The sequence below is a fragment of the Salminus brasiliensis genome, chromosome 1 (assembly GCF_030463535.1).
Source record: "Salminus brasiliensis chromosome 1, fSalBra1.hap2, whole genome shotgun sequence".
Classification (NCBI taxonomy): Eukaryota; Metazoa; Chordata; class Actinopteri; order Characiformes; family Bryconidae; genus Salminus; species Salminus brasiliensis.
This window is the reverse complement of record NC_132878.1, coordinates 15746473-15771987: the sequence shown is the minus strand read 5'-3', so window position 1 is coordinate 15771987 and position 25515 is coordinate 15746473. Positions and strand designations below refer to the sequence as shown.

General features: G+C 43.6%; 1 protein-coding gene across 3 annotated transcripts; it reads right to left on the bottom strand.

Moving 5' to 3' along the window:
• On the bottom strand, positions 1-24783 carry pik3r1 (phosphoinositide-3-kinase, regulatory subunit 1 (alpha)). Of its 3 annotated transcripts, XM_072673139.1 has the most exons (15): positions 24506-24783; positions 22225-22880; positions 11894-11989; positions 11729-11803; positions 11506-11637; positions 10332-10533; positions 9863-9945; positions 5040-5142; positions 4837-4935; positions 4544-4724; positions 4174-4442; positions 3893-4069; positions 3723-3797; positions 3446-3616; positions 1-3308 (listed from the first exon to the last, which is right to left on the bottom strand). In XM_072673139.1, the coding sequence occupies exons 2-15, from the start codon at positions 22556-22558 to the stop codon at positions 3119-3121; spliced, it is 2187 nt and encodes a 728-aa protein (XP_072529240.1). In that variant the 5' UTR covers positions 22559-22880; positions 24506-24783; the 3' UTR covers positions 1-3118. The 3 variants fall into 3 exon arrangements, with proteins under 3 accessions (XP_072529240.1, XP_072529255.1, XP_072529248.1); XM_072673154.1 differs by lacking the exons at positions 9863-9945; positions 10332-10533; positions 11506-11637; ... (2 more) ...; positions 22225-22880; positions 24506-24783 and adding an exon at positions 6584-6838; XM_072673147.1 differs by lacking the exons at positions 9863-9945; positions 10332-10533; positions 11506-11637; ... (2 more) ...; positions 22225-22880; positions 24506-24783 and adding an exon at positions 6347-6481.
• Positions 24784-25515: the final 732 nt, after the last annotated feature.

Here is a 25515-nt window from a genome sequence, read left to right as displayed (position 1 = left end):
TTTTCTTTTTTTAAAACACTTATTTTATTCTCTTTTTAAACAAAGCCAGTACAGGTCTGTAGAGCTTTTTAGAACCGGGACATACTGGTTAATCTCAAATGTTAGTATTGTGGTTACATTTGTCTGTAAATCAACGGCATACAGACTGCATCAACAGGGGAAAAAAAACACAAAACAAAACACAAAACAAAAAAACCCAGATGCTTAAAACTGCAGCACTGATTGCAGTAACGGCAGTCATGTCATAGACAGTGTTACAGTGTGAGGCCTCATGGCCAGGGTGTTTATTTAAAAAAAAAAAGAAAAAGGAAAAAAAAAAGTGCAAAATTAAAAACACATGGAAGGGAACAAAAACTTAATCTGACAAATGAAAAAAGTTATTGTTTTAAATCACCCGATTTCGTACCAAGTATTCGTTTGAGAGCCGTTTTACAGAAGATGGGGGGAAGATTCTCAGGGGGGATTTTCTCAGCGAGCCCTAGAGCAAAGATCACTGCCTGATGACAGAGCGAGTATCACTTTGAACAAGGCGCCTAACGTTTAAGATGCTTTAACTTTACAGTGCTTTCGGGAAATTGGGCCTTCTTCTACTCTGAAATATTCTTCGATCTTAGGCATGATAAAAATATGGAAAAAATATGGTGCATTTGAGACAGCCAATTTTATTTCCATCAGTTGTTCATTTATAAAACACAGACCTCTGAAAAAGGCAACACTGTCTTAATTGGGAAAGAAAGAGTAAATGCTCGTTGGTGGGAACTGATTGAATCATCTACAGAAACCTCTGAGACATACAGGAGCTCTGCTTTTAACCCAACTGAAAAGTTCCTAAAGGTTAACAGGGACAAAACACATTTAACAGTGCTGACTATGGTATTTTTTTTTAAAAATAGCCAACTCATTTTAAGGCAATCAGGCCAAGTTTAAACAAGGAATCAAATCACTTTAGCACTGACCTGGCTTTGGTGGCAAACTGGCAAACAGGAGAGCGAGCTACAGAAGATTCATTAACGAGTTATCAAGCTGATTACTTGTGTCACAATGATGTTTATTCATGAAAAAAGTATCATTGGATGCATAACTGCAATAAAGACACGACTTGAGCTGGAGGCGAAGCTCTATGCCAAACAGATTTCACCAGTCATAAAGCTTAGAATACTGTAATTCCTGATGAGTAGTTAATAAAAGACAGCATGTGACAAATGTGGCTATCAAGCTGGGGGGGGGATAAGGAATTTTCTTCAGTTGGTTGAACTAGCATTCATCAGCATTGTGAGAAAAACAAGAGTAGTATTAGGTACAAGTCAAAATGAGTTGATCCATCCATGTAAACACTAGTAAGGGTTTTCTGATACAGAAAAAAAATACTATGTTGGTAAGGAATGAAGGGGTTGTTAATTATTTCGCCATCAAAAGTGGGTCATCACAATTTCCATCATTCCAGAGGATCAAGTCACTTTGCTTTCTATTTGTAGAAAATTCATCATTAAAAAAACAAAACAAAAAAAAAACAAAACAAAAAATAAACAAAACAAAACAAAAAATCTTCCATCATGGGTTTGGAAATGGTCAACTACAGGCTTATGGGTGGGTTTTCTGATATGAATGTGTTTATATTGCAGAGATTGAAAAGATCAGGAATTCTTTGCAATGATAAAGATAAAGATTTCACTGGTACTACTGACAGAAGCAGCACTAAAGTCCTCCAGGCTCTGCCTAGGAAAATGCTTGAAGTGAAAAAGACTAATAAAATACTCTTTCAATCTTCTTTCATTTTACCAGCTGCTGATAAAGAAATCTGTAATAAAGCATCATTTCTCTAAAACTGAAGCCATCTTTCTTGGCATATGTTTTGACACTTAAAATATCCTCTTACTGACATAAAAAAAAAAAAAAACTTCAAGCAATAAAAACAAACAAAAAAAAAAAGATTTATATTATGGGTAGCAACATGTAAAATAAAATCACAACTCTGCAGAGAAGAAGGGAGATACAGAATTTGCATAGCAGATTAGAATACAACTGAGAAGGAACTGAGCATTTTTTGGTACAATATGGTTTCATCACATAGGTTTTTTTTTGATGATGTCCGTATGTACAATGTGAAGGATGTCCATTTCAGGTCCTTTTACTTGCTTGCTAGTCCGTAAAGGTGAGAGATGGAGTAGAGTTTGTCACTGTAATGCTTACAAAGGAAATGCCACACATCCTGTCTGTCATCTTCTCGTTGCTTTTCGTTCCTTTGAGATGTGACGTTCACCGTTCAAAAGTTCGTACAGTCCTTAAATGTGAAAAAGAATATACTGTTTCAAAAGTGCCATCTTGCTACATTGATCAGCTGATTCCATGGTCTGTTCATATTCCAAGTGTCTCATGTCGTCACATTGAACACTCCAATCATGAATAGCTTTCATATACTGTGAGTTTTGGTCACATCACGTCCACACACACGTCCACACACACACGTCCACACACACACACACGTCCACACACACACACACGTCCACACACACACACACGTCCACACACACACACACGTCCACACACACACGTCCACACACACACGTCCACACACACACGTCCACACACACACGTCCACACACACACACACACACACACACACATGTCCACACACACACACACCGAGGAAAGGGTAAACCCAAACTGAACAAGTGGGTGAGGGTTAGGGCTCCGGGTAGCATAAAAAAAAAAAAAAAAAAGGAAAAAAAAAAAAATAAAATAAAAAAAATGGATGCACTCCAGAGGTTAACGTCAACAGCGTTCCACATTCCAGCAGCGAGTAAAGCTTTGAAATGATCAAGCACCATTTGGAAAAGGCCTCCAAAGTCCTCCACTTTGGGAGAGAGATAAAAGTTCAGCAGTTTCCACTCAAAGAAGAAAACTACATTCAATTCTCTGCCACTGGTCGAAGCCTCAGTGGCTGAAATGTCTTTTTTCAGGGTTTGGGTTTTATCGCCCGCAGCTGGCCTGCTCAGAGGCGAACAAAACAGCCCTCCGTCCTGAAACCAAAGTGGAGGCATTTCCATGCGAGATGAGGCCCTCGTCTAAACTCCCATTCTCTGCAAAAGAGTCCTGAGAGAGTCGTGTTCACTAGTCCTCATCGCCTCTGGTGTGCGTAGACTGGGTACGCTAACGTGACATTCAGAGAGTCATTGTGCTGAACGAGAGACGTGTGCTGGTAGTGCAAGACCAGTTCCTTCAACGAGCTGTACAAGTTGTAGGGCTCGGCAAAGCCATAGCCTGTGGGCGTTTTGTTGATGACGCAGTGCTTGACCTCGCTATCCACACTGTAACAAAAGAAAGAGACAACGCTTTAGACCCCAGAGTTCAAAACACCAAAAGTAACCAATATATAGACATTCTGTTTACAGCAAAGTTAGAAACAATGTACTCTAGCTTTAAAGGCCAGCTGAAAAATACATACACAACACTGCAGGCGTAGCAGCCAGGTTTGCTGCTGTCTCGGACCAGGAATGTGCCATCTCTCTTGCCCCGCAGCAGTGCTTCAGCTTGGATGCGGTTAATGTTCCCGAGCTTCCAGGAGCGCTCATCATGGTGTGGCAAATCCTCGTCATCCTCCACCATTGCGTATTGACTAGCACACAAAAATGAAGCCGATGAGCATTGGGGTAGGATCTCTCACTAGAGCGCAAACAAGCAAGGTACCAGATTTCATGTTGTGGAATGCAATTAATACTCACTCTTCCTGGTTCTCATTCTTGATTCCCAGCCACTCGTTGAGCTTCTTTTGTCTGACTCCCTTCTGTGTCAACCACCTACGATTCAAGAGACGGAACGTTTTAGATCAGCATCAAATTGAGAAGACCTGAAACATTTTTATTTAGGGGCCTGAGAAGGTTGAGGTACTTACATGAGGTATTGATCCCTGGTCTTCCTGAGCTGGATGAGGTCAGGCTTGATGCTGTTCATCCTCTTGTCAATTTCCCTGTAGTCCGCTGCCTGCTTCTTCAGGTCTTCCTCCAATCGACGTTTGCTGTCCACAATCTCACTGATGCGCGATTTAAGCTTCTCATAGTTCACCATAATCCTGGGAGGAAACATTCCGGCAGATTTATCATAAATTTATCATAAAGGACCCTGATATGGGTGGTTTCTGTAAATGTTGCGTTGGATTTAGGCTTTAAAACTCACCTCTGGATCTCTTTCTCATTGCCTTCTCTCCTGAACTTCTCAATGTACTCTTTGCTGTAGCGTTCTTGTGTTTGACACTGCTCCTCGAAAATCTTTATGGTCTCATTAAAAGCTTCAATTGCAGTCCTTTTCATTTGAATCTCTTGTGACGTTCTCGTGTACTCCTCATACAGTCTGTCGTACTCTTTGTTTTTCTCCTGGTACTGCTGGTGGTATTCATGCAACTTCTTGCCCACAGCTTCAATATTGTCCTCTTTCACCACTTGATCCTATGAAAGACAACACGTTTCAGATCTCAATGCCACACTACAGTTCATGGAGATCATTTGCTTACACGCTTCTCACTTCCATGTATTACAAGTAGAATTACCTGTTGGTGCTTGGACACAGGATACTGTAGTTTCACATCTAGTTTGGGATTGTACTGGGCGAGGGATTCGTGCCGATAGTGGTTGATCAGCTCAACCACAGAGTTGAAAGTCAAAGGATCTGAAAAACCATACTTCCCATCACGATGGAAAATTTTGATCAGCTTGTTATTACCCCCTTTCCTGTATTAAAAAAAGGGAGGAAAAAATGAATAAAAGAAAATACTCATTTAAATGTAACATTAAAGATGTTCACTATTGCACACCGTAAATACCTCTTTGTTGTAACAATTACCTCAGCGTGAGGGTGTAGTCTCCATGCATTTTGGTGGAGGCGTCACGGACCAAGAAGGTTCCATCAGCTGTGTCTCTCAGCTTCTCGTTGACCTCCTCTCTGCAAAAGAAGAAACCTCCACGTTAGAACATTTAAGAGGTAGCATTTTGTGTCAGTTCCTCTGTAAAAGCTGCAAAAGTAAGAACAACTGAAAGTGGGCTTGCCTTGAGATGTCCCCCCAGTACCATTCAGCATCTTGAAGAGCCATGTTGTTGTTCATACCGTTGTTAGTCACAGGGGTTGGTTTGGGTGGCTTTGGAGGTAGTGCTGTGGAGAGAGAAGGACAGCAGGTTAATATGGGCTAGGGTTGATTTACATTCAAATGGACCAGCTCCACTTAAGGTCATTTACATATGAAACATGCCCGGGCATGCATCTCACCAAATACTTGGACATGTCTGAATACAGAAGGAGGGGGGTGCGTTCTTCAAGATGAAGCCAGAGCACAGAACTGATAGAGATTCATTCATTCAAGGATTCTCCATTCAAAATCTCCCACCCAGCCAGAGTAACAGTCACGTTTAACGCATGCAGAGCCTTCTACATTTTGCTAGATTCTAACCCCCGCCTCTCCTTCCCTTTCCACTTGATTAAGCGGAGCTGAAAGAATGCCGATGCTCTCGCTCCAGCAGAGAGGCTGGCCACGTCTCAGGGTGAGTCAGAGAGAATGCATTTCATTCAGAAGGGGAAAAAAAAAAAAAAAAAAAAACGGAAACCCTCACCATTCCTTCATTGCTAGCAGGGATGCGGCAATAATCAGAAATGGAGCAGGGCATGTGCCTGAGCAGCTGCCTGATTAAACCTCACAGCATATTTATGACGTTCATCGGGGAGGAAATCAATCTGACATGTTTAAGATGGCCAAAACTGCGCCACAGTCATGAGTACAGGCATACCGACAGGCTTCCTCACAATCGCAACATACATGTTCTGCCAAGACGCTGCTTTCTTTTACCAGCCATTGAGAACATGTTGCATCATTGGTAACAGGCAAAGGCTGCAGCTGATTGGCTGCCGGGCTGAGTGACAGGTAGCTGTGGAGGCTGTGTGGTCTCCGTGGAACATGAGGCAGAGCTCGAGCGAGGGGCTATTTTTATCCTCCCCATCAACTACCCACTCTCTCCTTTGTTCACTTCAGTCACTAAGCATTACTAAGCCGCCGCAGCAGCCCAGCAGGCTCCCAGACATTACTGTAGGCGTAGCTTTAATAAAGAGCATATAGCAAAATAATGCGCCACTGGTCAATAAGCCCTGTGACAATGTATACAATTAGAAAGATAGTCTTCTCACAATAAACAGTCTTACGAATATAGCAATTTTACCCACAACTTGCTTGTCATCAACCACAAACGACTGCAGTGATCTTGCTCTCCAGACCTTTCTCAAGTGCACCTGTTACAATTCCATCCAATCGACCCAAAACTACATTAGCCGTCAACGACCATCATCATGCACCAACTTCAGCATTTACCTGGTGGGTCTACTTCTATGTAAAACAGCAGGTCGGTCCCACAGCCTGGACTCAAGCCTGGACAATCCGCATCAGTCATAGTTACAGCCGTTCTGCACATCTACGACCGTGAATGTTCCAGCACAAGTCATATCTTGTGGAGACTACAAAACTCTCGATTTCTTCACGCACAGCTCCGAAAATGCTTTTTGAAAAGCCTGGAAGACCAGGGTCAGCTGAAGCCATTACATCACTTACCCCAGCCAATAGCACTGCGGGACTGTTGCTGGCCACTCCTGCCTCATCGCCCACTGCTATATCGTTCATTTCCTGAGCGCAATGATGTCATTGTAAAAGTGCACTGGCTTTTTCCAGTCCAGAGAAAAAGGGGTTAAAAAAAGGAAGATGGAAAAAGCACGCTGCCGCCTCATTCAGTAGTATCCAGGCGCCTAAATGAACACGACGAGTCTAGAATAGGGCAAGATCCTTAGAGCTAACAGCTATCAAACGCAACACACGCATGATAGCGCAGCAGCTTTCAAATGAAAAGAGGATCTGGTGTCTGGCTCTCTTTCACACTCTCTCTCTCTCTCTCTCCTCCCCCCTTCCTCCCTCCCTCCCTCTGTCTTTTGCAGGTCTCCTTGGCTCCTCCTCTCAGTGAGTGGGGTGGTTGAGACCGGCCTGTGCTCTGGCAAGCAGACAAAGGTTCTGCGCGCTGATCGCTGCTGCAGCGGCACGTAGGCAGCTGCTACGTCAAGCACATGGCCAGGTCACTGGCAGGCAAGTGCTCGCAAATACCGCTCATAATCCCCCAAACACGACACTTGAGCGGAGTGGGGGGGGGGGGGGGGGGGGGGGGGGGGGGGGGCTGGGGGTGGCGATCCAGCCGCTCAAGACTGGGGAGGCACCTGAAATAGCCACAATTCTCAGTAGGGTTAAAAGAAGCCCCAGGAACCTGGCCTATTGTCCCCTTCACATGACAGGTCAGAGAAAAGGCTACAAAGCGGGTCAGGTGTAGCAGAGAATATCTGAGAACTCTAATCATTATAAAATGAAGCCAGCAATAAAAAGGTGTCTTTGGTCTATATGCTTGATTTTTATAAGCAGCAAGAAGTTTGTCAGAGCCTCTAAAGGGATGTAGCAATACATCCCCTTGGGATTCAATATTTGCTATCAATGTTGAAAACGCATTGATCCGGCCGAGTCAATGAATAATGCAACTCGTTCTGCACACATGCTCAGTCATGTCAAGGCAAGGCCAGACTGAGTCAAGCTGGTTAGCCCACTTTTTTCTGGCATGTTGTGCTCTGAACTTTGCTGTCACAGAGTCTGTACTTATCGACCATCTGTGAAACAGAAACCAAGATCCAAGGAACGCAGAGATATGGGCCCCAACACAGAGAGAAAGGGTAGGATGTGGAACAACGCTGCTAAGAAAAGAATCTGGTCCGACTGCTCCACTAATTAGCCCTTCCAAAAAAAATCAGTCTACCCCCACTCACATCTCAGCAACACAGTCCTAATTCACACCTTCACCTCTAGGTACCAATTTTTTTTGTCTAGCCAAGTTTCTAATTTAACTACAAGGATGAAACTCACACCCAACAGACTTACGCAGTAAATTGTGCATGTTCTGGAATCGTTCAAGCTTGCCAGTTGTCCGATTAGCAGAATAGGATTCCTTGAGCAGTAAATCCAAAAGTACTCCTCAAGTCCTTGAGAATAGTCCCATTCAGCGCCTTAGAGACCTGAACCTTTCACATAGTTCTTTCACAAGGCAACCATGGTAAAGAGAGCAACATCCAGGCAAATCTTCACCAAGGCAGGTGCAACAGGCTGGAGCCTCACAGTCCCGACGCTCTAGTGCTAGTAGGCTGAGCCACGGAATAGAGAACGCTGGCTAATGAAGACTGGCCGGGGTTGGCTAGTCAATGATTGCCAGTGGGCCACTGGTCTTGTCGCTGACCCTTCTCCAAAAGCCGGCCCTGCTGTATGCTCGTGCTCTCACCAGTGTGCTGGCTCGCAGGCTCCAGTCTTATGATTAACTCGCTCAGGTTCAAATATTTGCTGAGCTTGGCACTTTGTGTTTTGGGAGGTGCGTGTGGTGGAGGCATGAGAGGGGCAGGAGGGTGGAGTGAAGTCCTGGGAAGTGTGTGCGTGTGTGTGTGTGTGTGTGTGTGTGAGTGAGAGGGAACAGCCACTGCTTGCGAGCTAACAAGAGTGCTCTGTGGAGCAGACGGTGCCTCTAGCCAACCAAATCTAAGTGCGCCTTTGGCCACTGGCTTAAAATAGTCTGCCTGTAGCTGGGAGTGAACAGACATGCACAGGCGCACACATGAACAGACAGACAGACACCCATACACCAGTAACACACAACTTCAGTCTCCACTGCCACATGTGCAGACAAGTCATGTACAGGCAAGTAAACGAGACAAAGCATGTTCACAATGTGAAAAAGTTGCTCCAAAGTTACCCCCAAAGGTTTAGGAGTGTGTGTGTGCATGCGTGTGTATGTGTGTGTAAAAAACAGGAAGGAAATGGGCTGCCCAAACAGAAGGGGAGTGAAAGTGTGTTTGAGTTGAGACTCGTCTGGCCCTGCCCAGGCTCCTGCAGGTGCAAATTACTGACAGCTGAGCAAGACCCACACTAGGAGGAGGTATAAATAGACCCCAACAGGTAATAAAACCTTAAAACAGTTCACACATACACACACTCCTCAAGAGCCCTCAGAATGCACTGCATCAATAATCAATGGGAGGAAGAAAACTCAGAACTTGCATTTTGTTCAGCTGAGCTTCATAGCTCTCTTGCACAACTTGACCCACAAAGGCAGGGGAGGGGAATAGTAATGTTCTGCAATGCGCCTTAAGTCATTAAAGATTTAGATCAGCGTGCAAGTTCTTCATGCAACTTCTAACAACTCAAACCATTTAAGCTTGGCTTCCTTCCTCAAATCTAAATCCTCTGTAAAGTCCTTTGTACGGTTCCTCGCAGCGATGGCTCGCCCTTGCTGAAGTGCAATTACATGCTAACCCCTGTAATAACCTGAGGGTGGCATCAGGAGGTGGCAACTGTGTGCTCAGGTAGCTGCGGACTGGAGATGTCCGTTCATCATTTCTCATGCATGCTTAAGGTCATGTCCAACATTGCCCATTGCTGATATAGGGTCATTGTGAAAGGGCAATGGAACAAATGGCAAGTTGCATGGCAGAGAGCTGGGAACTGTGGTGCAGAGGCCACTGCTGCTACTGCAGTGCCACTGCTTTCACATTCAACCTGGCAGACGTGCTAATAATAGCAATAGGTCTCCTGCTGTTCGTCCCACCCGCAGCCTCCTTAACGCTAACCCAACATACTGCTCACTTTCACTCACTTCATACAAGTTTTCAACTTATACCATTGATTTCATGGCTTTTTATCCCCACCCTCTCTTCTTATGTAACAAAAGTCCATGAGTCAAATCCACCACAGAAGCACGAGTGAACCACCAGCCATTGAATACGACGGCTGAATACTGGGAGAGAAAGTGGCATCTACCTGGAGCTGCCTGGCTGTTGCTCCATTCGCTTGTCACCAGGACTTCAAGGATTCGAATGTGGGACTCAGGGCTGGGCTCACAGCTAAGGGCAGAAAGGGAGGGGAACACTGAGTTACCAACATTTCAGCACACTGACTTTGTAAAGGTTTAAGAAAATATCTATATGTTTTTCAGTACTGTACTGATTCTCAAAAACAGTATAGATATCTAATTTAATAATTTATATGCAAAGATTGGGGTCACACAGTAGTTCTGGCTGCTAAATAACCTCAAATCACATTGTTCGGGTTGCATAAAAAATATTTTTTATTTTAGTTTTACTAAATTTACTTATTCACAGCATTACAATATAGATCGATAATATTTCCATCAGTGCTGATCTACCCAGTGTGCAACTGCCAACATGTCTAGATCTAACAGGATCAGATTTCAGCTTATGCACTGTTTAGAGTGAAAAAGAGTTAATACCTGGAGGCCTGTTGCCTGAACAGCATGGGGCTGAAGATTTCGGCAAGGGCACGGGCATTCAGCAGGTTGACAGCAGATGCCTGGCATACACGAGCAAGGTGCCTCAGCAAGCACTGCAGCGTCAGCCAGTACTGAGGTGGCAGCGCTGAAGTACTAGCAACCCTCCGCAGGTGCTGTGCGCACTCCTCAGAACCCTGCACCTCTGCAAACCAAAGATAAGGGGACACACAAGCGCACACACACATTAAACTCTCTGGGAATAGTAAGAGGGTGGAAGAGAAACGACTCCTTTAACATTTGCCACATTTGCTTGGCATCACTGTACAATACATGATCTAAGCACAAATGTGCGAGCAGAGTAAGAGAGGGAAGCGAAGGAAAAGTGTTCTAGCAGTCAGGTGGAAAATTGTGCTCAGACAGTTTCGAACCGCACGAATATTGAGTGTGACTATGACATAGGAGACCAAGACACACTGCGAGTTGATTGGCTGATGAGGCTGATGCAGCAGATAAGTTTTCAGCCTTCTTTTAGGTCCTATTAACCACAGATATCCTGTTCCGCCCAACGTGACTACACGATAACTAGCTAAAAAAAAGGAAAGTAAGAAAAAAGGCTGCCTTTACTTTCTAAACCTGCACTGTGCTTCACATCTCTGAGCAACTGACTGTTCCCTAGAGCAGAAAAGGCCATCATCTTTGCCTTTGGTTCATATTCCAACCACCAAAGCAAACTTTACCATATTTGCATAACTGCTTAAACACTTAATACAAAACAGAACAGTAATGACAGTTAACAGTGTAGATGGTAATCTACTGGGGCCTATCTACAGGCTGGGAGAGAGTTGGGACAATTTGTAAAATCAGTTGTACATAGAACACAAAAGCAGTGGTCTTATTATCAGAGGAGAACGACTGTGATCGCAGGAGGCCATCTGTAATGGGGTGTCAAAACAAGAGCTCCACCTTTACATTAAGCAGTCCACAATGGGGGTTTAGAACAAGAGCTCCACCGTGTGGCACCTACATTACAATTTCAGCAACAGAGCTGATTTCAGGGTATTTTACTGAATACTTAATTATGAGAATAAATAGTGGCAGAAAGTTAGATGTTTTAGTATTTCTTTGGGAACGCTTTAGTCAGCTTTACAGACAAGAGGGCATAGTGTGTTCATACCTTGGACAATGTGTACCATGTCGTTGTAGATGGCAGAGTGGAAGACCGGCTGAGGCAGATCCAGCAGGTATCGTCTCAGGCCATCACACAACATCTGCAGGTCCAGCTGCTCCAGATCCATTGAAGGGGGGTCTAAAAGAAAAAGAAGAAACATCAGAGATCTGCCCAAAAACAACAACAAAAAAAATTAAGTCACTGCCAGTAACAAAACAAGGTTACTCACCACCATCAAAGCATTGTCTGACATCCAGACCACCTACAGCAGTAAAGTTTCTGTAGAGGGTAGGATTGTCCAGACCTGCACAAAGAAAGCATTTCAGTTAGAAAAGAAAGAGAGGAGGGGAGAAAGCAAAAGGAAAAGTAGATGGAGAGATGGAGATGTCTTCACCTTTCCTCTCTATAGCCTCCAGCAGTTTGAGCAGCATGGGTGGGGCCATCTCTGGAGGAGCAAACTGCTCTGTCAAATCTAAAAGGGTGCTGGGACCTGTTTAAAAAAAAAAAAAAAAAAAAAAAAACAATATCGGATTAAAACACCTTTGTATATCAAAAAGCCTACAGCCACCCCTAACAACCATGCCAAGTTTTCATGAAATATCAAGGCTGTCCAGTTTGTGCCCTCCAAACAGAACAAGTGCTTTGCCTGGAAAGCAGCAAAGCAGTCTTTGAACCAGATTTATGTAGCATGTCAAAATATGGCAGGGTTCAGGTTTTTGGACGGCACATCTGAGCGCGGCCAGTGCATATGCAGTGGCTGAAACATGACCAAAAGGAAAAGGAGCAACGTACAAGTCAGCACTGAGCGGAAGGATGCAATTAAGTCAGGACTGGAGGTGGCCAGGGAGGCTAAGCAAACAGCAGCTAACGGGCAGATTCTGGTAGGAGGAGGAGGAGGAGGGCCAAGGCTTGGGCTCCTGTTCTGATCCAACAGCACAGGTGTGCACTTGAAAGGGCTGTGGGCTGAGTGGGCTGCTTTATTTGGATTTGCGGACGGCATTTTAGAAGGCCAACGTTTCTCAAAGGCCCGGCTGTTCGCAGTGCTGGGAGGCGGCTGAGGTAAAAGCAAGCGGTTATGAATGAGCTCCCTTTACAGTTCATTCCATTTTTGCACCAAAATTGTCCCCCACCCCCCACCTTATCCATAGTTACTGTAGGGACTGATGATTGGTCTGGCAGAGAAAAGCTGGCATGCAAAATGGTCTGGTCATTTAGGCTATTAGAAATAATGCAGTTCTAATTTTTTAGGTGTGAGCACAGGAAGAGCTTATCTGACCAAGAAGTGTATGAAAAGTTCAAGAGCACACGTTGCAACACCCTCTACTGGCAACCACAAGTGCAAGTCATGTCCAACAGGAGAACATGTTTATCATTTTCTAAGAAGTATGGAAACACTGAGATACAGGGATCTTCTTCATATAGTGATTCACAGCGCAGTGCTGTTCCCATACACGTCCAAGGTAACGCTCAGCAGACAGACAGACACCCTATCCATGGCTGCTGTGTGGCTAGAACTAGCCAGCTGATTCTCAGAAATGGGATTCACAAAAGCTAGGCTAATTTTACCCCCTCTCTACTTAAGGTTCTCTTCACAAATGACCAATATGGATATTTTACCGATGCTCACAATCACTTATAACACATGCCAACAGGTGTCCCCTATATGCCTGCCTGTGGAAACTGGCAGAAAAGAGATGGGGACCTATTTACGGAGAATAACCTCTACAAAGACAGCAAGCTCCAAAAACAGGTGATTGTCAAATGAAGTTTCAGCTTTTAGAATTTTTACATTTCTTTAAAACAAATATACAAACAAACAAACAAATAAATAAATAAATAAATAAATAAATGGACATGATATCCAAAAATCAGCTTAAAACTTTACTCTGGACCACAGACACCAGTAAAAACTGAATTCCAGACTGTCTTGCATTTATTTACACCGGTGGGATAAGCAAGGCTACAGAGGCACAGGCTAAGGAGGGGAGGGGGGATTATGTTGCTTCCCGGGAACTTTGAGTGACCAGATAGTGCTGGCCCTCAGGGCGCTCAGATTGAATGACACCCAGAAAAATTGTTGAAATGTTTCGGCTCATCACTCCGACATTTCTCTGAAACGTCTTTCCCAGACCAGTGATCAGGTGGACAAAGAAGGTGACACTGAAGGACTGAGCCAGTCGCACAGGACGCAGGACAAGAAAGTCATTAATCCTAATGCCTGCAGGCGGTTTACTCACCCCTCTCTCTGCCCACCGCTTCTTCGTGTGCTCACGCCACCCTTATCCTCAGCTTTGCTCAGCTTGCTGACACTGTAAGAGTATCAGGCTTGCACACAGCAGGCTTCCTTGAGTTCAGGATGTGCACTCCAGCATGCATCCAGCATTGCTAGAAAGCCCAAGCTGAAAGCAGTGTCCCACTGAATTGCTCGTGTCACATCTGGACAATTACCTACTGTCATGACCACACACAAACACTAAAACAGCGTTTAAAAGTACCCTCTATCAGAAAACCAAGACTCTCAACCAGCAGAAAGGGGTGCTTGTGTTCTTAGGGAACAATCAAATCGAACAGGCAACATGTGACGCGGCATGAGGTCCGTTTCACCCAACCAATAGGAATAGCTGCTCTGACTTTAGTTACCAAGGTAACACCAGGAGGAGGAATAGGGCCCCACGAGCAAGTCCACACAGGCCTTGGGCTGTATGCAGAGCAGCTCTCTCATTTCTATCCCATGCAGTTCAGGGGTAGAAGAACTGCAGGTCGCAGGAGGAGTAATGTTGTGGAGCGACATCTCATTCAGACAGCACGTCTGAACTGGCTGAACTGCAATGTGGACAGAGAAGCCCCATGCAGAGCTAAAGATAGCTGCCCCAGGATTTAAAATTAGGGGGTCTGCTCATGTAACCCGCTTTTCCATCTTGCTCTGCTCTCTTAAATCATTATTTAGTCATGGCACACAGCCGAAACACGTTTCCAAGGATGAGGTGATGTGGAAATAAATAAACAGATAAACTATTTTAAACAGTCAAGTTAAGTCAGTAAACTGTGTGATCTAGTAAAGGTTTTACCAATTGAAAGGTTCTTCGCACTCACAGATCTCTTATAAAAAGCATGGTTATTTATGGAAGCAAAAGTGGTTTTTCTATGGCATTGCTCAAAGAACCCTTCGAAGCACCTTTATTTTTAAGAGTGTAGCCACTTCCTGGGATCTAACTGACTTTCGGAAAAGTGCAAAATTCAGTTGGAATTGCTGTCAATGTTTATTATTTTAATTATTTTTAGTGCACAATGAGTACTTGATTCACCCTATATTCAATCCATGTTAAGATGTCAGACCAAACTAGATTAGGCTGTCTTACAAGTAGACCACACCACAGAGTCACATGCAGTGGAGCCATTGATAAATGACACAGTGTCTCCCTCTGTGGGCGGAACAGAGAAAAGCTCTCATGGAGTGCAGACAGCCGAGGTACAAAAAGTATCACCCCATTAAAGAGTAACTGATTGACAGATCAGTGGAAGCTGCCCCAGAAAAAAACTCATTCTACCTTTTACTCTGATGTGCAAGTCGCTAATCATATTTTCCTGCTATATAAATCATGTGAGGCTGGCCAACAGCCTAGCCTCAGGCATTGAGAGAGAGTAAAAGAGAGAGAAAGAGGCTATTGTGAATGTATGGGAGTTTGTAAGAGCGCCTGTTGGAATATAGCTGACCTTACGTAGTTACAAACAAGTCTTAAGTTTATTAGTGACCCAACAGTCAATGTCAACAGCCCCCAGTGGGCTAAACTTCTGTGACCTGCCCCAGCCTTATTTGTTGCTTTATTGCAGGTCACATAAAACAGCCTGCTCCCCTATTATTTGAGGAGCTTTAGAAAGATACTAATACGGTCAGCAAATGAACATTTAATATAGCAGTTTTACAACAAAAAGCATATGAGAGCATTTTATACAAAACTGCCATACTAAAGTTTTACACTCATTCAACATCTAGAGAATAAGTAACGGAAAATGGTGTTCACTAATCACTTTGTGCCCCCAGGCTAAAATATACATAAATCTTCGGTTCACTTGGGACCATATTTTAAGAACGCATACAATTCTCTACAGTATTGCACAACACCAGAATGTCTTGCCAAGTAAAGAAGAAGAAAAAAAGTTGAATCGTGCTGTTAAACTTTCAGTTATCCATGAGTATATTTCAGTTCTCCTTTTCTCTCTGTCTTCCTCTCTCTCCCTCCTTGCAACGTGTTGCTAATCCAATGAGAAGACATGCTCGGCCTCCAGTAAGAAGATTTGCCAATTCAGCCCTGCTTCTCTGGAGGCGATCAGTAATGAAAGGCACATGTGCGCGCTCTCACGCACAGGGCCCCATAAACACAAGCATTTTACTGCAGCTCCCAAAAGCCATGGCCCAAGTGCTTATTCTGGGAAAAGGGGAGTGAAAAAAAGAAAAAGGAGGGGGGGGGGGGGGTTAAAAGCCTTCAAAAGTATATTAATTATTTTTATATTTATAAATATTTCTTCAAAGTCAGCTTGGAAAGCCTCTTTTGTTAGACATCACAAACGTCATTCTGAATCAGGAGTGGAAACAGTAATTGATACTTGCCGATATTGACTTGGAATCCAGATCCTCTTAAGTCTATGCCTTTTTTATTGAAAAAAGGTCAACAGCACCAAACATTTCCGATGAAAAATAAACATTATGGACTGTATCACCTACCAATACATACAAAGACGTAGAGAACAAACACATTTAAACTCATCTAAGCTGAAAATCGGTCTATTAGTGGCTTCTTTGCACCTTGAATCAAAATGGAGTTGACTCACTTGAATCACGAGGTCTGTACTGCTACTCCAAATGCACATTATAAAACTCGAAGTTCAAAAGGGAGGGTGGTGGGGAGTGGGCGTCTTTGAGAATTGCTCAGCCGCTCTGCTGCTAAAGCCCTTTATCTGTAACACACCTATTTATCCTGCATGAAACACAACACCATGGAATAAAAGACTTCCCGAGCCCGTTCCAAGGCACATAGCGTACATGGAGTTTTAGAACTGGAACGACGACGAGCAGCCGTTTAGGTCCGCTTAGCATGCCCTTTTCTTGCACAGCAGCCCTTGCTTACTACAATCTACACACAGGGACAATTGTACTGGTTCAGCACAATGCTAAATCTGTCCGCTGGGCACAGGCTGTCCAGCAGGCTAGCCCACAGGAACGCACGTCATTAAGACCACAACTGCAGTCTGGCCGTGGCCTAACCACCATCATTTAGACAGGGGGGTTGGGGGTTGTCATTCTTGTACAGACGTTGCAGGTTGAAGCATTTGTTGGGTGTTTTTTTTCCGGGGTTGGGTTAAGATATTTTGCCCCAAAAGTTTGTCAACAACAATTTTAAACTAAAAATAAAAGCGCTTAAATAATGCCAGCACAAACTATAAAAAAGTGCAAAGAAGGAGCATACCAATACATCTAGACTAATACAATCTTGACACAAGAGCTCCATGACATAAAAAAAAAAAAAAAAAAGATTTTTATATTGGTTGGCACTGGGAGTGCTACAGATGGTTAATAATGCAGACTATTGAACATACAATTAATCATGATCACAATTATGTAACTCAACAAAAGTGACTACAGATTACTACAATTCTAAAACTAATATTTACAGTGATATTTTAACAAAATGCACCCATACCAACAGGTTTTAACACAATAATAATTTGCTGCACTTCAGGACTAATTACACTCTTTTTAATGAAAAACAGTTAATTAGTCAGTACTCCTAGAAAAACTAAAATTTATCATGATTTGATCAATTATTGCCATGATGTCCACTTGTTTTATTTAATATAAAAATGTATATTAGTGGGTGCAAATTTCACTTAATCTTTGGTTTGCATATTTAAGAATTCCAAAAAAAAATTACAAAGAGAGAATCCATAATATTTGCACTTTATTTTAGGTTCACACAATTTAGGTTCAAGATGCTAGGCTGCTAATTTATTCTACAATAAAGTTGCATTATGTATGTTATGTAATTTCACACAATCGACTGTTGCTTACCTATTTAACACATATTTTAAAATTGTGTGATAGAGTGTTTAGCATCTTTTAATCCAACTTGACCATTCAAACCATTTTTATAATGAAAAAGAAGCAATACCTGGATCTACTGAAAACTGGTATCAGTATTTCTATACTATACAGCTCTACATAAAAAACACAAACCTAGAACTCAACCGAGCGCATATAGTATTTCAAAAGTTATCCTAAAAGTTATATAAATCTATATCACCTTAAAATGAGTTTTATTGGCTATGGGATAAATCAGTTAGGCCTTGAGACTGGAAGTGAAGTGGGGGAAGGAACATGCAACCCCCAGCTGCTTAGTCCTGGGTTAAGGGGAAAGTGCACATTCTTTGTGAAGCCCAGCAACAATTCTCCCTCAGTGAGCGTGGCTCCGTGCAGCAGATGTTCAGCCGAGTGCTGGAGAGGCCCCCGAAAAGGAAAAAGCTACATTATCTCAAACTCCAGCTATGCAACATGTACTCTACTCTGCTATTCCCTTACTCGTTCGGTCAGCCACCCCCCAAAACATCTCTCGCTCTTCTGATCAGCCTCTCTTTTTTCTGTGTGGGTCTTTTTTTTTTTTTTTTTTTTTTTTTTTTTTTAAGTTAACCACCACTGCCTTTTCCGTTTTTAGGGCATGTCTGAAGGGCACTCTCCTAGCGATTTGTCTGGCTGCGTGCACAAGTGGTGTTTTTTTCCCCTCCCTTCAATTCTAAATGAGCTAAATATATAGTGTCCTCTCTGTGCAAGAAAAACGGTTCTCACAAGCCGCATTAAGAACAGAACATGAAGGCACACCTCAAATGTGCAGACTGTACCACCGCAGAGTAAAAACGAAAGGCCCACTGATTATGATTAAACTATGAGGAAAGAAATGCAGATGGAGCGCCCTTATATCTTTTGCCTCAAGGCAAATAATCTCAAATCTGCTTAGGCCTATAAAACAAAGGCCGCACAGGCACACAAACCCTCTTGTAAGTTACTATCTTAAGGGAGGGGGAAGCATTAGATTTCCCATGTGCAAAACAAAGCACGTAGGCCCTGCATGGACTTGCATGGAGTAACCAGTTCTGCCTTAACAAAGCAGAAGTCTTATCACTTCAGAAGCACCCTCAGCAGAACAAAGACATTCACAACTGCCCTGCTAAATTTGTGTAGCTCAAATTATTTAGGCTATTTTATCCCTAAAAATTATAACTTACAATTCAATATTATAAAGGTCAACAACATTAAAGAGTAAACCCAGACCAGCAGTTGGTACTGCATACCAGTAAGTGAAATCTGGGCCTATTGGCACACTGCTCATTCCCAGCGGCATTCAACAAAGCACAAGGGCAAATGGTGAAGAGCAAATCCACTCCATGGGAACCTGACCTGTATCACATCGCCACAAAACCCTTCCCTTGCCCCTCATATGAAGATAAAGATGGAAATCAGCACACCTCAGCCACATACATCACAGCCTGATTAGTCATCGCTTTTTACTTTACACACACACACATACTGGTAGGTTTAAGAGATCGAGCGATATGGGTTTTTCTAGAACATACACAGATGTTTAGAGGTCAGGGTCAGCCAATGGCCGATATCTGCTGCCGTTTTTTTTTTTTTGGCCGATATCTAGACGGTTTCCACTTTATGTCACACAACAAGTGGCTGCACAACATTTCTGAACTTAACATTATTTACCAAACACTGACAATCATCAATTACTGAAACATATACATAAATATAAACAGCAGCAAACCCTCAAGAAAATTATGTAAACACAATATTAAAAGGAAAGTGCTTTCATTTAAACTCCGTTGCAGTTCCTAAGTCTTCCTCACTCTACCCAGCTTTAACCAATGACACAGGGCTTCCCGCGGATATGCCCAACTTTAAATCGGCGTTACTAATCACGGATATCGGCCGATGTCTATGTTTTAAATATTGGCCTGTTATATTGGTCGACGAGTAGGTTTGACACACATGCTCTCTTGTCAGGAAATAATAGTAATTGAAAAAAAAGAATGATGTGCAGTAAAGTTGAAAAAATCAAGGTGGTACATAATTTCTTAGCATACCATGTTTTCTATTCAAGAAAGAGACACTGCTGCTGTCAGTGCCGGGCTAGCTGAGGTTCTGGAGAACTTTATTAAAAAACATGATCAGTTCTAGGCTGGTATTTGTGCTTTAAAACTACATCTGGCAGACTTTAGATCTTTTAAAGTAGTTTGTTTGTTTGTTTTTTTACACATGACATATACCTTTATAGTAAACGTATAATTAAACAATCTGAGCATACAACTTTGTCACCTAAATGGTGGCTTAAAACTAAGTGCAACACCTAACACCTAAAATGGTGGACGCCGATCACATTTTGTGCCGAGAAAGGTAGCAGTCGTGAATGTAGCAAATCCAACAAAGGGCTGGGTTCTAGCTGGGCCTAAGCACACACAACTCCTATTGCTCCAGAGGCCCACAAAAAGGAGCACATCAGTGTTTTTAAAAGCTCGGGAGCCGGAACGGGCTGGAATTCCACATCTGCTGCTCTCTGAAGTAAGCCCCTGTGGCTTGGAGAGAGCACACGAGAGAGCGAGAGAGAGAGAGAAAGAGACTACGAGAACGAGCAAAAAAAAAAAAAAAAAAACTTTCTACCCTTCCCCTCTCCGCCTCCCTTCCTCCATCCACCCTCAGCTTCTCCCCAACTTTTCCCTCTTTCCCTCCTTGAGCTGGGCCTGGTCCCAGGAACATTATCAAAACATTAAAAGGAGGAGGAGATGGAGAGGAGGAGAGAAGAGAAGAGAGAGGGACGAGAAGCAAAAGTGAGCAAGAAGGATCTGCCAGATCCTTCAGTGGCAGGTAATAAATCACAAGTGCTGTGAAGCAACAAGAATCCAGGCTGCCGGCCCCAGGCCCCGGCCCCACGGCTGCAGGCCCCAGCTCCTCTCTCTCTCTCTCCACCTCCTGCCCACACAAACACAGAGACTTTTCTTCTTCCAGTGCCACAGTCGCCCTTGCGCCGAGCTCTGAAGCTGCCACTCAACACCGTCAATGTAGACAGTGACCCTCGCCAGACCTTGCAGGAATTTCACAATCACGTTCCATGGAGACTTCGAGACCCCAGAGAAACCAGTCACTGGGTGTAGGTGCGATTTTTTTCCTCCACCCTTAAACACCGATCCCAATCCCTTCCTTAATATTTAAACAGGGCAGTATTACATTTAACTTGCATAATGTGTGCAGTCAGAAAACACATGTGCAAAATTTGGTTCTTAACTTCTACACTATAGATGCCAACATAGATAAGCAATGGAAGCAGTGTGCTGATCTGAATCAGCAAACAAATACATTTGGAGTAGAGGGGTAAATTGGGTGAATTAGCTTCCGAGCAGCATTAAACTTTTAGTCTGTATTCAGCTTGGCTCCAAAAGCTAGTTATCAAGATCACAGCTGTAGTCCAGGTTAGCTGCCTCCTCCTCATCTAATGGATTCTGCTGAGGCCAGTTAACATGGACCAAACTGGACAGGCCGTCCAAAGCCCTTATGCCCCGCACAGTGTCCGTGACACTGAGGCAACATCATAAGTATTTTCAGATACATGGGAAAGACTGTGTATTGTGTTTTTTTAGGCAAAAAAAGCTGCACCAATGAGAAAAAAATAATTTGGTCAGGAAGTAGAAGATAACGTGCAGCATACTGATTTTACCACCAATGATTATGGAGCAGCAATCTCTCACCTATTATCTAATGTTCTGTGTTCTGATCAAAACACATCCGGTCGCTCTGCCACCATGGCAACAATGTTTCTCTCTGCATTTCTTAATCAAAACCTAATGCAACATACTAAAGACGAAAACCGGTGACGCACCACGCGCAGCATTGGCCGGGCATGGTGCGTGTGCTTTAATTTGTTCAATCTGTCAATTTCCCCCTACGCACAAGTGGAAAATGCCATGCTCCCAAGAACATTTTTAGAAACAGCAACCACCATTTCCTACTGCAAGCAAAAAGCCTGTCATATTATAGTTCTACTGGTAAAAAAAAAAAAAGTGAATGAACACTACCATACTTTGCTGATCATTCAAACTTCCTTAAAAAAAAAAAACGTAACTGGTTTGCGATCAGAGGAGAAAAGCATTTTCCTAATGTTGCACTCTCTCACAGAGCTTCGGGCTGCCAGGGTAGGTGCAAATAAGGTATGAGCGATACCCCCCCCCCCAAAAAAAAAACATGCTAGACAACTATACAGCACACACTAATGGGTACAGGCCTTCCTCCAAATCTGGGCTTCCTGCCATGTTTGAAACTCTGCCCCATGCCCAATACAAAACTTAAACATCCTGAAATAATCAGGGACGATGTGTTTGCAGCAACTACACATCTATTTTTTTTCGCTGAAAACTATTGCTAGTGTCTAATACAATAGTCCAAAGTGGGTGGGTTTTTTTGAGAGCTTCATCAATGTGCAATTTGGGCACAAATGTGCAGTTTCAAATCCATCTTAAAACTCCTCATAATTAAACAAACCAATAAATTGAAGCTTAAATGAACATCCAGGGTTTTATAGGTGCCAAAAAAACTATTTCTGCAGCTGCACAAAATGGACGTCTGCGGTTTAAGACAGAAGTAGCACAAAGTTTAAACCAAACTTTATGAAGCCTACTCACCTCCTTGCTCGGAGTCCGAGTCGTTCTTGGCTGGTCCCGGGGCCATGGGCAGAGGCCTTGGGGGCCTTGGTTTGGGGGTCGGAGGAGAAATCTTCTTCTTGCCAATGAACTCCACATAAGTACCGGGGAAGTCTCCTTTTTCCTGAGTCATTTCATTATAACCAGGCAGCCAGCCTATCTCCTCTGGTCTCTCTTCCAGACCTTCACTGTAGCCAAGTGCTAACAGGGCCCCTTTACTCACTATGAGTATGTCTCCAACATGAAGGTCAATGTCCTCCTCTCTCTCTTTCTTGTAGTCATATAGTGCTCTGTACTGATATCCTTCTGCGCTCATCTTGATATGTTAGTATTTATTCTGGTTTTATGCCAAGAAAAGTTCTCAGAAAAGTTATTTTCCTTCCACGGGCTCTCTACGAATGGTCTTTCTCAAAAAACCACTCTCAGGGTACGACAAGCTATCTACCGATGGTGATAAATGTCTTCCTCTGAAACCTATACACTCAAGTGCTGCAACATGCTGTAGTAGCTCACTCAGTGAGACGTCCTTTAGGTGAAACTGATTCTCCAGTGATCCAGAGCACCTTCACGGTGCTTCAGACACAATTTTCCCATCTGTGAAAGGTCTGCTCCAGTGCTTTGGCTAATGCAACCACAACCTGCAACACAGAGAAGCCATTTTCTAAGCACGACACAATACAGGACAGACTGTGTGGATAATTCAACTCCACAAGGCAAATCACTTTAGCAGGACAACATTCATTAAAACAGTTAGGGAAATTGTAAGATGCCAATTCAAACAAAGCGCATTGCTTTTAGGATTGCACACAGATCAGCTCAACAGACTATTCACTAAACTAGTCACAGAAAGCTGTGACGTATAATGCATGCTTATGTACTCTGCATCCAAGAGCTACTGTGGAGCACAGAAATGCACCGAAAATGCAAGCCCATGCATATTCTAATCACCAGCTTAAGCTGCTCTTAATTACAGTAGTACGCAACAGCATGCTGCAGTGAAATGCAATGCAAGATTCAAGGCTGAGCCAAAGAACTCGCTATCGCAAATCATGTGTAACATTTAATGTGTAATGTGCAAGATGCAAATTTAAATGAGATGTTTTGCCTTCAGACCTGCAGATTAACTGCCTAACCACAGGAAGCTAAGTTCATTTGACAAATTTTGACACTCTTAAGAGCACAGACATGCATTGGCAATACAAGCCCATATCTACTCTAATCACTAGATTTAAATGGTAGCTAAGGATCAAAGTGATCACATTTAAAAAGAAATAGCATTTCTTAACATTTTACAGGCACGTTACTTTCCTCTAGGACCATGTTGCAACCTGGAGTAACAGCACTACGCAAGACTGCATGAAGTGCATAATACTCAGACACCAGTAGGTTGATGTAATACTTGGTGCAAAAAAACAAAAAAACATTCATTTGCACTTGTTTGATTCGTTTTAGCTGAAGTGTCCCAGATCTGCAGTCTTTTTCCCTTTTCAAAAAGCTTTCCCGCTGTTAACACGCATGTAACTGAGCTCTCTACGTCGGCTGTGTAACGAGATCCAGCAAATGACGCCTGAGAAATCCAGCTAAGACACCCGAGAAGCTTGCCCGGACGCTAGCTGTAGCTTATCACGCAGGATTAGTGTGGCGGAGGATTGGGATCTCAAAACGCTCCATTGAGAGCGTAGTGCACCAAAACACGAACAATTACAAGCCATATTCAAAGAATAAGACCGAAATAGTGCTGAATTGTGGTATAGCAGAGCATTTACAACCACTAAAATCGCCATTAGTATGAATTGGACATTAGTAGCCACATGCTCGCCTAGCCTTCACACAGTGCTAACGTTAGCGAAAAGCGCTATAGCTAGCTTAGCTAGGCTAAGCTTTGTGGGGACTTTGCAGACTTGGCTATGGAGTTAGGCAGCCCAATAAACGTCGGCTATGATCAGTACATTTTACGCTAAAAGCATTTAAGAGTGTAAATTAGATCAGGATGTCCAGGTTAAGTGCTCAAAGGCTAGCTAATCCATTCCCGTTCCCGCTGCTGAGCCTCTCCATTGGAACAAACTGTTCCAGGCGAGCTGAACAATCGGAGCTGCCATGAAAGAAGCGCTACAACAAGAGATTTTAACCGGTAAAAGTTCCCCACATCGGTCAATTAGCGAGTTAACTGCACACTTAAGACGACAATAAGTGTCAATAACCGTCCAAGTAGATATTAAACATAGCACAACCCATAAAAGCCCTAAAAAGGGCAGTTACTCACTTTGGAAACTCGGAGCGGTCCGGTCAAAGCTGGGCCACGAAAATCCTTCCTTCCCGTAAAAACGGCAGTTAGCTAGCTAGCCTAGCGGCGTTAGCTCGTAAAGACAGCTAGCTAGCTCTCCCGACGAATCCACGAACGTCAAGTCTGAACCAAATCCTCTTCCAACGGCGTTTCTCGAAGAAATAACGTCCACCGAGTGAACAATTTCCCTCCCAAAACAGCGTTTTGCACTTATGTTGTAACTTAGCTAACGAAGAGGCTCGTCCGCTCTCCAGGCTTGCCGACTCCGCCCGAGTGAGCGACTGTAGGGACCGGACTCGTTCTCAGGCGCTCCGAAACCCAGCCACGTCCATCAAATTGCGTCATGATCCAAGCCCATCCTGACCACGCCCTCTGAGGGACGGGCTCCGCCCCCGCCTGTACGTGATTGGCCGCGGCGCGGACTGCTGCTCCGCACGCAACGCAACTGGCTCACAGGGAACGTCCCTAAGCAGTTACGTAACTTCCACATGTTAGGTGGCAGGAGTTTTACTGTGGTGAGAGCTGATTCTGGTCGAGACCAGCGGTAGGCCACTCATGGGATTGTGCGGAAGGAAATAGAAAAGTGTCTCATAGAATTAAATCTGAGATCATAATCATGAGGATGATGATGATGATGATCTATCTATCTGCTTCTTCAGGGTAAGGGTCCCGGTGGGTCCGGAGTTCCATAATCATTGGGCGTAAGGCAGGAATACCCTCCGTACAAGGCACCAATGCAGGGTATCATACACAATCTTGCACACACACACACTAACACCTAGGGGTGATTTAGCATAGACAATTTACCCACTATATGCATTTTTGGGAGATGGGAGGAAACTGGAGTATCCAGAAGAAACCTACACGGACATGGGGAGAACACACCAAACTTCTCACAGTGACCGAATACCGAGTGAGAAGCCACAACCCCAGGCCTCTGTGTGATACACACACCACCTGCACTGCTCTCATCACGATGATAATGAAAT

Bases quoted from the DNA above. Each gene is read 5' to 3' on its own strand.
- pik3r1 (XM_072673139.1), bottom strand. From the start codon at position 22,558: ATGAGCGCAGAAGGATATCAGTACAGAGCACTATATGACTACAAGAAA. The intron at 4,936-5,039 runs GCAAGCCCACTT...CTTCTTTTGCAG, and splicing joins TACTGGGGGGACATCTCAAG to AGAGGAGGTCAACGAGAAGC. The intron at 4,725-4,836 runs GTAATTGTTACA...TTTTTAATACAG, and splicing joins GACTACACCCTCACGCTGAG to GAAAGGGGGTAATAACAAGC.